General features: G+C 47.8%; 1 protein-coding gene across 1 annotated transcript in view; it reads right to left on the bottom strand.

The window, feature by feature from the left end:
* Positions 1 to 14,443, bottom strand: part of VTCN1 (V-set domain containing T cell activation inhibitor 1) — a 41,987-nt gene that overhangs the window by 10,236 nt on the left and 17,308 nt on the right. Inside the window, exon 2 of the mRNA XM_005292751.4 lies at positions 3,070 to 3,134. Within this exon, the coding sequence (XP_005292808.3) occupies positions 3,070 to 3,134 (65 nt within the window). The remainder of the gene's footprint in view (positions 1 to 3,069; positions 3,135 to 14,443) is intronic.

Here is a 14,443-nt window from a genome sequence, read left to right as displayed (position 1 = left end):
GAGGCAAGTACATAAGGTAACAGACCACAAGCACTGTCAGGCAGTTAAGCCCCTCTATTTCCTTTATTATTATTTTCATTTGTACTACATTAGCTTCTAGGGCCCCCAAATGAGATCACATTGTGCTAGGTGCTGTACATACACATAGAAAGAAGTTAAAGAAAGAATTGATAGTGGGAGAGAACAGAGAGATGGGAAATTTGGAAGAAGAGAACATAGAATAGGAAGGGAAGAGAAGGAAATAGAGAACAGTTATATGGAGAGGAAAATAGACTGAAAAAGATGGAAGAAAAGATAACATATGGAGCAGAAATAAGAGAAAAAAATCAACTAAAGGGCATTAAATGGGGAAAGAATAAATGCAAGTGAACAAAGACAATTTAAAAGGGGTTTATATAATGGATAGTATATACATACCAAATGACACAATCAATAATATTCATAACACTTTTGAAAAAGGGATGGGATCAAATGTGCTGTCAGAGTGGAGATAGACATTTGCTTAGGGCCATCCTGGCTGGCTATCTGGCCTCCCAATTTTAATTGTATTAATTGTAAACACAATTCTTCCTCCTGATTCCCCTTAGTTCTTTCCTATGGTTGTACAGAACTGGACCTCTGAATGGGACACAGACAAACAACCTGTTCTATCAACAACTGCAAGTAACATGTTCTATCATCTACAGCTAGTCAGGAGACTGTGTCCATCCTGGTGGATGATGACCTGGCCTCATAATAAATGCCTTTGTCTTCTCCTATCTGGACTATGGCAATGCCATATAGCTTGTCAGGAAGCCCTCAGCTGCCAGGAAACTCCAATTAGATTAGAATGCAGCAGCATGTTTACTCAGCAACACTAACTACCGTAAGGATATCAAACCTGCCCTTGCTCTTTACACTGGCTTCCTACAGAACAGCAAGTCAAGTTCAAGGCCTCAGTCCTCAACAGTTTGGTACAAGGATACCTAAAAGATTGCCTAGAGCTCTGCAATGAGGATGCTGGTTGACAACTCCGTTCCTCAGGCACAATGGAATTGTCCACACACTGCTAGAGCTCATCTTTGTAGAGCTTTCTCAGAGGCTGATCCAAAACTGTAACAAACTCACCCAAGAAGCATCACAAAAAACTCACCCCCTTCCACTCCCAGGGGCATTGCTTCAACCTGCTGTCTTGAGTACACATAGCAAAGTGTACATATTATATTATTGGAAACAAAGTAAAGCATAAAGCACACACAGACTCCGTGGGAAGAGGAAGAGAGAAAGAACAGTCACACATGACAGATGGCTAGTCATCTCACCTTATGCACTTTTAGACAGTACTACAGTACTGAGGGCTGTATAAAAAGCCGAATAGAATCATAGACAAAATGGATCCTTCTATCCCTCTTCCATCCCACACCACCAGATCTCACTGGTCATGGGGAAGGTGCACTGGACCAGGAGCCAAAACATCATAAGATTAAGTTTCACTTCATCCACTCACCATGTCTTTCACAATGCACATTATGAAACAAGGCTTCACACACCCCTGAGATATTAGAGCAGAACTAGGAACAGAACCTAGCACTCTAATTTGGTAGGTCTATTTAGCCACACTGCTTCTATGTACTTGGCTATGCTGACTGTAGAATGGATTTTCCTTGCATATGTAACCCACTGTTATAATGTATTATGCATCCTGTAGCAGCTGGCCCATAGAGTATAGCAGCCTGTGCCTGCTGCCAGCTAGAAGAGCTGCCCAGTTAGCGCAAGTTGCAAATGTGCTGCAGTGTTGAAAGTTAGGAGTGCAAATCTTCATAATAATGTGTAAGAGGTGGTCATGATAATTGCTTATAAATAGAGTTTGTTTCTTCCTTTTTAAAACCCTAGGAACTTATATACAAAACAAACTACATTAAAAGAATGCTATTAAGATTCCAAAGTGAAACCCTCAGAAGGCAGGAAATGACAGAAATAAAGTGGCCTGTGGAACCTTAATTCTTCCCTCTTGTGCGTACGCATTATGACAGTCTCTAACTACGTGATCACATACTGTTTCTTTCCACAGAGGGGGAAAACTGACATAACAAAGTGACTTGACAGAAAAGGACTTCTGCAGAAAAGGACCTGGGGATAACAGAGGATGAGAAGCTGGATATGAGTCAGCAGAGTGCCCTTGTTGCCAAGAAGGCCAACAACATTTTGGGCTGTATTAGTAGGAGCATTGCCAGCAGATTGAGGGGAGTAATTATTTCCTCTATTCGGCACTGCTTCCAGTATTGCGTCCAGTTTTGGTCCCTCCACTACAGAAGGGATGTGGACAAATTGGAGAGAGTCCGGCGGAGGGCAACAAAAAACATTAGAGGGCTGGAGCACATGACTTACGAGGAGAGGCTGAGGGAACTGGTGTTATTTAGTCTGCAGAAGAGAAGAGTGATGGGGGATTTGATAGCAGCCTTCAATTACCTGAAGGGGGGTTCCAAAAAGGATGGAGCTCGGCTGTTCTCAATGTGGCAGATGACAGAACAAGAAGCAATGGTCTCAAGTTGCAGTGGGGGAGGTCTAGGTTGGATATTAGGAAACACTATTTCACTAGGAGGATGGTGAAGCACTGGAGTGGGTTACCTAGGGAGGTGATGGAATCTCCATCCTTAGAGGTTTTTAAGGGCTGGCTTGACAAAGCCCTGGCTGGGTTGATTTAGTTGGTGTTGGTCCTGCTTTGAGCAGGGGATTGGACTAGATGACCTCCTGAGGTCTCTTCCAGCTCTACTATTCTATGATTCTATGACAGATACTAAAAAGCATACTAGGATCTGAGCTAGGATTAGAATGCAGGACCCCAGACTCAGTTTAAAAAGTTATCACAGATTCATCCCAGTACTGAAATATTCTGAGATTAACAAGAAGCCTAAAATTTCAGTTGAAGCAAACTCACAGGGCCGGGGGGCCGGGGAGTCCATCCTTCAGCAGGATAATTGCCCAGTGGCATGTGCTTCCAAAACGCCAACTAAGATATAACAGAACTACGCACAGATTGGGAAAAAAATGCTGCCAGGAAGTAAGGAAGTAATCCAAGTAATCACATACCTGAAACACCAAAGCCGATGATCAGCACAATCACTGCTACCAGGATTATGATGATGGTGATCATGCTATTTTAAAAAAAAATACAAAATTATTTAACAGACTCTCTCCTCTAAATCATAACATTATCACACACTTGGGCATAGTTCTCAGTCTCTGCTCATGGAAGAAAATCAGAGCTGGGATAACAGGGGGAACTGCAGGTCTAAAAGTGAGGTGGATTAGTATCGTGGTGACATTTGCAGGATTGGAGTAGCAGTGAGCTGTGCAGGCCAAGAATGCGGTACACCAGCAGAGCTGGGGGTGGCAGTCAGGTCAGGACTTTTACAGCGAGAAAGGCTGACTCATCTCATTCATTAGTATTTCTTCCCTTTGTTGACATATCTATTCTATATAGGTTCTTATACTGGTCTGATCACTGCAGTATCTGAGCATTTTCCCGTAGTACATTAAGCAACATGACTAACATCTGTCACGTGTTGTTTGTTCTCTCATCCCTTCCCTGGGGGAAAAAGCATGTGCAGTGGAGGGAGTGTCTTGTATTAGCAGGGGTTTCCTGGTTGGTTTTTTTTGTTTGGTTTTTAATACTCATGTTGTTCTATGTTTATGTCAGAGATGGCAAAGACAACGAACTACACCTTGCCCTTGGAGTGGGAGGTGGATGAGGTTTGTGATGGTCCCTGGTTCTTGGGGAAGATCATTCCACCGTCTCAGACCGGTGAGATATTCAGTGAGTGTAGTAAACAGAGCCCTTCCAACTCTGAGGGTCCCTCTGACACCTTAGCCTGAGTTCTGGGGACTTGATCCTGCAAGGTACTCAGCACTCTGTCCTTGGGGCAGAAAATCACTTACGCACATTTAATTGTAAGCATGCCAGGAGTCCTGCTGAAACCCATGGGACTACTCACACACATGTTTCGCTGTGTCAAAACAGAGAGCTCAGCACCTTGCAGGTGTAGTAGAGAAAGAGCCTGGAACACTGGGTCTGGTGCAAGACCTGAGACATGAATCAGAAGCTGTGACCAGAGTCAGGCCATGCATTAAAGCAGATGCTCACAAGTTCACTGCCCAGTACATGAACTTGGCAAAGTTGCTGCTAGCATTGCTAAAACACAGGCATTAGCAGGCTCTAAATATTTACCTAAATACATTCCAGAAGGCTAGTACAGACGCTCCCCGGGTTTCGCAAGACCCGACTTACGCAAATTCGCACTTACAGGAAAAAGTTCCATAAGCCAGAAACAGGATTTTCGAGTTGCGGAAATTTTTGCGTAAAGTATGGGTATACGTTTCTGACTTACGCAAAATTTGAGTTACGCAAAGCTTTCCGGAACAGAACGATTGCGTAAGTCGGGGGGGGGGGGGCGTCTGTACAGATAAACCATCTTATCTTGTACTAGACCGGAGTGTAACAAAAAAATGAATAGGGATGTTTTGTCTGGGATATCAGGAACAAGGTACAAGGGGAGGTAACAAACAAATGTCATAAAACACGTAAGGTGGAATGTAAGTTGTTTATCCCAGTTGTTTGTCTCAGACTGCTCACAAACAGCCTCCAGCATGCAAGTCATTCCCAGCTTGGTCTCTGTGTGCTGCAGCCAGCCACACGTTGGCTTTTACCAGCCTGGTTATACTGCAGGGTGACCCCAACTTTCAGTCCCAGAATTCCCCCCAGAGGTATATGTCCTGTACTGCCCAGCCCTCTGGGGGACAATACAGATTTATATAGGTCTGTTAGTTCATCAGTGGAAATAATGTGCACAGATTTTGTCACCTCAAATGGAGCTTCCCCAAACACTTCAACGTAAACACTCTGGATTAGACAAAACAATAAAACAAATTTATTAACTACAAAGAGAGAGATTTTAAGTGAACACAAGTATTGAGGCATAAAAGTCAGCAATGGATACAAGAAAAATAAAAATATGCAACTGGGGCCTATCTTAAACTATGTTAAATTCAAAGTAGAGTTTTTAGAATCAGACAAGATTAGGGTTGGAAAAGACCTCAGGAGGTCATCTAGTCCAATCTCCTGCTCAAAGCAGGATCAACCCCAACTAAAACATCCCAGCCAGGGCTTTGTCAACCCAGGCCTTAAAAACCTCTAAGGATGGAGATTCCACCACCTCCCTAGGTAACCCATTCCAGTGCTTCACCACCCTCCTAGTGAAATAGTGTTTCCTAATACCAACCTAGACCTCCTCCACTGCAACTTGAGACCATTACTCCTTGTTCTGTCATCTGCCACCACTGAGAACAGATGAGCTCCATCCTCTTTGAAACCCCCTTCAGGTAGTTGAAGGCTGCTATCAAATCCCCCCTCACTCTTCTCTTCTGTAGACTAAACAAGCCCAGTTCCCTCAGCCTCTCCTCGTAAGTCATGTGCCCCAGCCCCCTGATCATGTTTGTTGCCCTCTGCTGGACTCTCCAATTTGTCCACATCCGTTCTGTGGTGGGCAGGGCCGGCTCCAGGCACCAGCCGAGCAAGCTCGTGCTTGGGGCAGCACATTCCAAGGGGCGGCATTCCGGCCACCCTTTTTTTTTCTTTTTGGTTTGCCGCTCCGGCCGCCCTGTAGGGGGCGGCGGCACGGAGGAGGGGAGCGCCCTGCAGCAAACTCGGCAAGGCAGCCCGCGTCCTTCCCCCCTAGCTGACCAGAGCGGCGCAGAGCCCTCCCGGCAGGTGGAGTGGTGGGAGGGGCCACATGGTGAGTGCCCCGCTGAAGCCCTGGCCACCCCCCTTCTCTTTCTCCCTCTCCCTCCCGCTCCCTCCTCCTCCCCCTCCCCCCCCGCTAGACTGGGCACGCACTCCACTGCACGTCTGCAGCACAGGGAGTCTCCCTGCACCCTGGCTCCAGCCGCCCTGCAGGTTTTGTTTTGGTTTTTTTTTTGCTTTGCTTTGCTGCTCTGGCCACCCTGCAGGGTTTTTTTTTTTTTCTGCTTTGCCACTCCAGCCGCTCCACAGGTGTTTTTTTTTTTTTCTGCTGCTCCGCCCCCCCTGGTAGTGGAGGGGCCCAAAACTGGGCGCAATACTCCAGATGTGGCCTCATCAGTGCCGAATAGAGGGGAATAATCACTTCCCTCGATCGGCTGGCAATGCTCCTACTAATGCAGCCCAGTATGCAGTTGGCCTTCTTGGCAACAAGGGCACAATGTTGACTCATATCCAGCTTCTCATCCACTGTAATCCCCAGGTCCTTTTCTGCAGAACTGCTGCTTAGCCAGTCGGTCCCCAGCCTGTAGTGGTACAAGGGATTCTTCCTTCCTAAGTGCAGGACTCTGCACTTCTCCTTGTTGAACCTCATTAGATTTCTTTTAGTCCAATCCTCCAATTTGTCTAGGTCACTCTGGACCCTATCCCTACTCTCCAGCATATCTACCTCTCCCCCCCAGCTTAGTGTCATCCGTGAACTCACTGAGGGTGCAAATCATCCAGATCATTAATGAAGATGTTGAACAAAACTGGCCCCAGGACCAACACCTGGGGCACTCTGCTTGATACTGGCTGCCAACTAGACATTGAGCCATTGATCACTACCTGCTGAGCCCGACGATATAGCCAGCTTTCTATCCACCTTATAGTCCATTCATCCAATCCATACTTTTTTAACTTGCTGGCAAGACTACTGTGGGAGGCCTTATCAAAAGCTTTGCTAAAATCAAGGTATATCACGTTCACTGCTTTCCCCATATTCACATAGCCAGTTATCTCATCATAGAAAGCAATCAGGTCCATCAGGCATGACTTGCCCTTGGTGAATCCATGTTGACTGTTCCTGATCACTTTCCTCTCCTCCAAGTGCTTCAAAATGGATTCCTTGAGGACCTGCTCCATGATTTTTCCAGGGACTGAAGTGAGTCTGTAGTTCCCCGGATTCTCCTTCTTCCCTTTTTTAAAGATGGGCACTACATTAGCCTTTTTCCAATCATCTGGGTCCTCCCATGATCGCCATGAGTTTTCAAAGATAATGGCCAACGGCTCTGCATCACATCAGCCAACTCCCTCAGCACCCTCAGGTGCATTAGATCTGGACCCATGGACTTGTGCATGTCCATGCACCACATGATCTTACCATATGCACTCAACAGACCCCTTCTGGTGTTTAATGGCTGCTTCCTTTGTTTCTTATAGTGCAGTGAATTGATGGACAGAGAGTGAGCAAAGAGGAACGGGTCCCTTAGGGTGTTTCCCCTTTCTTTTTATAGACCTCTGCCCTCTTTAAGAATAGAGTGACCATATTTCCCTATGCTGAATATGGGACACCTGATAAAATTACTCTTATTAAAGCGAGTTCAACAGCAATCAATCAGAACTATGCAGTACAAACTTTCAAATTAAAATCACATTGACTGAGCCCCTGTTAAACAGAAATACTGTGTAGTTGGATTCTTTTTATTTACCTTCTTATCTTTAAGGCTTTAGGGTTCGCACAAGCAGGGGTGACACACACACATTTATGTACACCTCTCTCACACAGGGGGGGTAACCGACTGACCTGCCCCTCCCTGCTCGGCAATCTCCGCCCTCCATGCCTGTCTGGGCCCCCGGGACAGACCTGCCTCTCCTGGTACCTGGTGCTGTGTCTTCCCGAGGCAACACATGCGGGAGGACGCAGGGTCACATGCCCCCCCCCCGATTTCTGCCAGGGTTCACACCGGAATGTGGCCAGCAGCAGCCTTTCGGCACTGTGTGGGAGAGAAAGGATGGGAGCTGCTTCCAGCCACAGGGGAGGAGGAAAGGGAATGGATGACCTGGCCAGTGTCTTTGCAGAGTTTCTCTCTCCCTCCCCTGGTCCCAGTGTGGCTGGAAATAGATTGTCCCTTCCTGCCCACACAGTGTTGAAAGGCAGCTAACACCTCCAGGCTGCTGCTGGCCACCGACATAAACCAACCACCTCCAGCTACAGCATGGGCAGGAAGGGGTTAATCCCTAAAGATGCATTGTGCACCAGAGCCCAGGGAACCTGACTGCAGGGGCTTCAGAGAACCGGGCCAGAGAGGTGGCTCAGCAGGGGAGGGTACCTAGAGGACAGAGCAGCCCTGCACTCCCTGGGGGCAGGACCCAAGACGGGGCGGGGAGGGTTGAAGAGGGTTGCTAAGCCCCTGCCTGGGGGGATGCTTTGGAGGCTGCAGGTTTGGGGCATGAACAGACTGGAAATCGCTTCCCTCCCCCACCACTCCAGAGTTTAGCTGAGGGGCAGAGAGGTTTCCTCATGCCAGTGCTGTGCAGGGTGTTGGCACATGCAGGCAGGGCCGGCTCTAGTATTTTTGCCGCCCCAAGCACACAAAAAAAATACATAAAAAGCCACAATCATGATCGGCGGCAGCTCTACCACCGCTTCATTCTACGGCGGCAATTCGGTGGCAGGTCCTTCGCTCCAAGAGGGAGTGACGGCCCCGCAGCCGAATTGCTGCCAAACGGCTGGACGTGCCACCCCCCTCTTCATTGGCCGCCCCAGGCACTTGCTTGCTATGTTGGTGCCTGGAGCCAGCCCTGCATGCAGGGCTCGGCTCCTTCTGGCCAGCATCCCAGGCCAGAGGGTCGGGGTGCCAGCCCAGCCAGAGATAGTGGAGGAAGGAAGAAGCCTGCCAGCCAGGCTGCTGGTGAGCTGAGTGCTCTGATCAGGGGTTGTTTCTTCACACAGTGCTGGAAGCGGGACGCGCCCTGCCAGGGGGATATGGAGGAGCAGTGGGGCTGGGGTGATGAAGGGGCAAAGCAGGAAGAGGACAGCAAGAGGGGGAGCATGTAAAGGGCTGATGGGTGGGCAGCAGAGGTGACACATAACCGGCTGCCGCCTGGCGCCTACCTGCACTCACCAGCTCACAGCACACAGTCAGCGCTGGCTGGAAATGGGATGGGGGGCGGGGCCCTGCTGGCTGAGAGCTGGCACGCAGCAGGGCTGCGTTGATGGGCCAGCAGGGGGAGTGGCTGGTCCCACGCACTGCATCTTCCCCCTGCCACCGGCCATACACACTGTGACGGGTTGGGTCACAGAGACCCCCTGGGGACTGCCACCTGATGTGCTGAGGCTACCTCTGAGCCCATTTTCCCTGGCACTTAGGACTTCAGAACCCTGCCTTGTTGAGCCGGACACGCCAGTCTGCTCCAACACAGACCCAGGGTCTGAACCACGTCCCCCAAAAACTGCAGACTTAACTAAAGATGGCTTAGAAAGTGATCCTGTCTCTAGCACCCAGATATTCAGTTCCCAATGGGATTCAAACCCCAAATAAATCTGTTTTACTCTGTATAAAGCTTATACAGGGTAAACTCATAAATTGTCCGCCCTCTATAACACTGGAATTACTTACTTACTCTGGGTCAATTAATAAGCAAAAAGTGATTTTATTAAGAATAAAAAGTAGGATTTAAGTGGTTCCAAGTAATAACAGACAGAACAAAGTAAATTACCACACAAAATAAAACAAAAACATGCAAGTCTAAGCCTAATACAGTAGGAAACTAAATGCAGGCAAATCTCACCCTCAGAGGTGTTCCAATAAGCTTCTTTCACAGACTAGACTCCTTCCTAGTCTGGGTCCAGCAATCACTCACACCCCCATAGTTACTGTCCTTTGTTCCAGTTTCTTTCAGGCATCTCTTTAGGGTGGAGAGGCTATCTTTTGAGCCAGCTGAAGACAAAATGGAGGGGTTTCCAGGGCCTTTTATATTCTCTCTCTTGTGGGCAGAAACCCCTTTGTTCTCCTGTGCAAAATCACAGCAACAAGATGGAGTCTATAGCCACCTGGGCAAGTCACATGTCTATGAATGATTCAGCTTTTTGCAGGCCGACGCCATTGTTTACATGTTAGTTTGAACGTTCCCAGGAAAGCTCAGATGTGGATTGGTGTCTTCCAAAGTCCATTGTCAGTTAAGTGTTTCTTGATTGGGCACTTACTGAGAATAGTCCTTTCTCAAGAAGCTGACCAAATGCTTCACTGAGACTACTTAGAATCAAACAAGTACATAACCAATATTCATAACTTCAAATACAAAAATGATATACACATACAGACAGCATAATCATAACCAGCTAACTATGACCTTTCCATAGACACCCCACTTGGCTTCCTCTGTACAAGAACTGGTGCAACCATAGGACCCTGGTTGCAACAATGATCTATACAGTCAGTTTATGTCAATAATGTCACACACACCCACCTCCATCGTCGGCCACTGGATCCCCCACTCACCTGGTGGGTGGGTAGCTGGTGAGCAGAGACCTACCAGTACTGATGGGGAGGGAGGGGGAAGACAGAAAATATGGGACAATTTGCCTGTCTTTAAGAAAAAGTCAGGACACCTGCAGGAGGGCTTAAATATGTGACTGTCCCTTTAAAAACAGGATGTCTAGTCAAAATTAAGAAGCATCGCTAGCTGGGATCATGTTGACAGGCAGATTGGGTGGACAGGAACCTCATGCTGTTTCTTTGCTAAGATGTAGATTTTTCTGCCCATGCCCCTTTTCCTGCCAATGAATAGCCATCTAGGAGATAATGGCCCATTGACTGAGACGTTAGCTTGCCCCTTGTCTCTGAGGAACTGGTTTGGCCACTCCCCAGTGGAATCTTATAACTTTTCATACAATTTTGCCACACACATTTTACCAGGACAATAATGACCAGCAAATTATAAATTTTTAAATGATGCCTCACAAGGGCATACTTTGCACAAAGATTATTACAATAGTGTGCAAGGCGTGAATATAGGGGTGCAATCTGTCACAGTTGCCTAGTCTACACGAGAAAAATTTGCCATGATTAACTGTGATGGGTTGGATCACAGAAACCCCCTTGGGACTGCCACCCGATGAGCTTTGACTACCTCTGAGTCTGTTTTCACTGTCAGCTTAGGACTTCAGTGCCCTGCCTGGTTTGAGCCAGACACGCTTGCCTGCAGCAAACACAGACCTAGGTCTGAACTACATCCCACAAACTGCAGGCTTAACTGAAAACAGCTTAAGAAGTGTTCCTGTCTCCAGCACTTAGATGTCCAGTTCTCAATGGGGTCCAAACTCCAAATAAATCCGTTTTATCCTGTATAAAGTTTATACAGGGTAAACACATAAATTGTTTGCCCTCTATAACACTGATAGAGAGATATGCACAGCTGTTTGCCCCCCCTCCCCAGGTATTAATACATACTCTGGGTTAATTAATAAGTAAAAAGTGATTTTATTAAATACAAAAAGTAGGATTTAAGTGGTTCCAAGTAATAACAGACAGAACAAAGTGAATTACCAAGCAAAATAAAATAAAACACACAAGTCTAAGCCTAGTACAGTAAGAAAACTGAATACAGATAAAACCTCACCCTCAGATGTTTCAATAAGCTTCTATCACAGACTGGATGCTTTCCTAGTCTGGGCACAATCCTTTCCCCTGGTACAGCCCTTGTTCCAGCTCAGGTGGTAGCTAGAGGATTTTTCATGATTGCAGCCCCCTTTGTTCTGTTTCACCTCCTTATATAGCTTTGGCACAAGGTGGGAATCTTTTGTCTCTCTGGGTCCTCACCCCTCCTTCTAACTGGAAAAGCACCAGGTTTAAGATGGATTTCAGTACCAGGTGACATGGTCACATGTCCTGTGAGACCCCAAGCCTTCATTCCTCCCAGCCTGACTCACAGGAAGGCCTGCAAGCAAACAGAGCCATCCACCGTCAATTGTCCTGGTTGATGGGAGCCATCAAGATTCCAAACCACCATTAATGGCTCACACTTTGCATAATTACAATAGGCCCTCAGAGTTATATTTTATATTTCTAGTTTTAGATACAAGAATGATACATTTATACAAATAGGATGATCACACTCAGTAGATTATAAGCTTTGTAATGATACCTTACAAGAGACCTTTTGCATACAGCATATTCCAGTTACATTATATTCACACTCATTAGCATATTTTCATAAAATAATATAGAGTGCAACATCATATTAACATATTTTGTTCCTCCTGGACAACTATAATATCTATGCACCTACACTTAAAAGCTCCTTAGTCATTACTCAGTCATGCTACAAGTCATGCTACACAGCCCAGCCCTTTCTGGAGGATTGACATTAACTGACATCCAATTATTTATGTGCCATTGTAGCTGGAGGTCACTAACATATAGCCTCCCACCACAGGGGAGTTTAAAGAGTGGAGCTCCCAGCCACACTCCTCTGGTTGCATAGACATTCAACTATGAATGTTGGCTGAGAATCCCCTTATCCGCCCCCCACCCCTGTCCCCTTCAGCCATATCCCTCCCTGTGAAATGCCCCTCACATTAACCACCCCTAAAAGCACTAAAAGTGCTTCCCCTCTCTGTCTCCACTAATACCCTTGGCTCCAGCTATGCAGTGCCTCAGCCAACCAACCACAGCTAGTTCATTTGTTGCAAGCTGCTGAGGCATTTCTGGGGGTTGGGATACGACGTGGTGTGGGGACAGAGAGAGCAGTCACGGCCAGCTAGTTAAAGCTGGGGTCACTGGCCAACGCAGCTTCCAGAGGAGCCGAGCTAGCAGCGCCTCTCCTGACATGTTCTCCCACACTCCTGCCGGGAGAAGACCCTGCTGCAGCTGAATGGGTTAAGAGATGGGCTAGTGCCAGTGTCCCCTCTAATTTTTTAAGTCCATGTGCGGAATGAATTTTGTTATGTGCACCAATATGGAGGTGAGGTGTGACACATCACCTTCATATTGGTGCACAAAACAAAATTCATGTGGTGGGGATGGGGCCGTAGGGTTTGGAGTGTGGGAGGGGGCTCAGGGCTGGGGCAGAGGGTTGGTTGGGGTGGGGTGGGTGAGGGCTCTGGCTGGGGGTGAGGGCTCTGGGGTGAGGCCAGGGATGAGGAGTTTGGGGTGTGGGAGAGGGCTCAGGGCTGGGGCAGAGTGTTGGGGTGTGGGGGTGCAGGCTCTGGGGATGAGGGTTTGGAGGTGCAGGCTGCCCGGGGGCTGTGGTGGGAAGAGAGGACTCCCCCCTCTCTTGCTGCAGCAGCTCGGGGCAGGGGGAGAGGCACCTCTCCCCGGCTGCAGCAGCTGAGCAGCTCCGGTGGACCTGGGCTGGCAAGGCTGGGGGAGGTCCGTGCTGGGGCTGGCAGGAGGGGGCGCCTCTGAGCCCCTGAGTGGGGCTTAGTAGGCAGCTGTGCGGCTGGGCGGCCGCACAGCTTAGAGGGAACTTAGGCTAGTTCAGATGCCAGGCAAATCCTTAACTGGTTCAGCGATGGCTCGTGTGGCTCCACAGACCTGTTTGTGTAACAAATGGGACAAACCAGTCAACTGGTGTACAGTGCCTCAGTTCTAGTGTAGAGAAGGTGATGGAGATAACGGTCAGGACAGGAATTGCCAGGAATTGTGGCTATTATTCAATGCCACAAAAATGACATCAGTGTCAGGCCCGCACCTGTGCCTTTCAGAAGTCTGTTGTGGGGAGCAGACTGGCTGATGATGGGGGAACCTCAAAAGGTTCAGAGCTGGGGTTAATGTCGGAGAAGTACTCAAATGTTTGGATGCTTCTTCAAAACATATTTGCATTGTCCATACTTGTTGCTTGCCCTCTTCTCCCTCCTGATGCCATTCAGTCCAACCCTCCTACTCCCCCATTCTCTCCCACAGAACCTGGCTCCCCACTGCTTGGTGACAGGGCTCCTTTGCTCTGCTGTCCTCTGCATTCATTCATTCTTCACTTCAGGGGAGACTGGACAGTCACTTCACTGCCTTCACAATCTCTGTACTCCCACTTCCGGGGACACTTCACTCCTGCTGGGGCCTTCAGGGCCTGGCAAATAATGTACCTACACAGTAGACCCCCCTTTGGTGCAGGAGACTGGGCTGTGACATTCCTCCTCTCACAGCAGACTGGTGCATGTTGAACCCCTCTCCAAAGTGCAATTGCTTGAGTGTCAGTTAAAATCACTCTCCTGCTCAGCTCCTCATGGCACCGAGCCATGTAGAGCCTCCTGCTAGTGAAATCAAAGGCTTCTGACTACTAGCTGTGGGCCAAAGAGCTCTGATAGACTCCAGCTATTTATCTCAGTGCTATTTGTATGCTGGTAGCAGGGATTGGTCAATAGACCAGGAGTTGGTTTCACCTGTAATTGTTTTCCTGGCAGATGAAGAAAACCTATTGAGATACCCCATTGGAATACAGAAAATATAGACAGAGTTGAAACAGAGTCAGACCTCGATGTAGAAAGGGGCCCAAGTCAGGTGCACTAAAGACATACAGGCAGCATTCAAAACAGGAACAGATTTTATGCAATCAAATTTCCTGTATCATGTTTTAAGATGATTGTTGTAGAGGTCAGGGAAGAATTTCCTTAACTCTCACCCTATCCCTATATGCTTTGCACAGAATAATGAGCCAGGAGTATTATACAGATTTCCACCTTCCTCT

Source organism: Chrysemys picta, chromosome 1, assembly GCF_011386835.1.
Source record: "Chrysemys picta bellii isolate R12L10 chromosome 1, ASM1138683v2, whole genome shotgun sequence".
NCBI lineage: Eukaryota > Metazoa > Chordata > Testudines > Emydidae > Chrysemys > Chrysemys picta.
The sequence above is the reverse complement of the archived record's forward strand: the minus strand, read 5'-3'. Positions and strand labels throughout refer to the sequence as shown.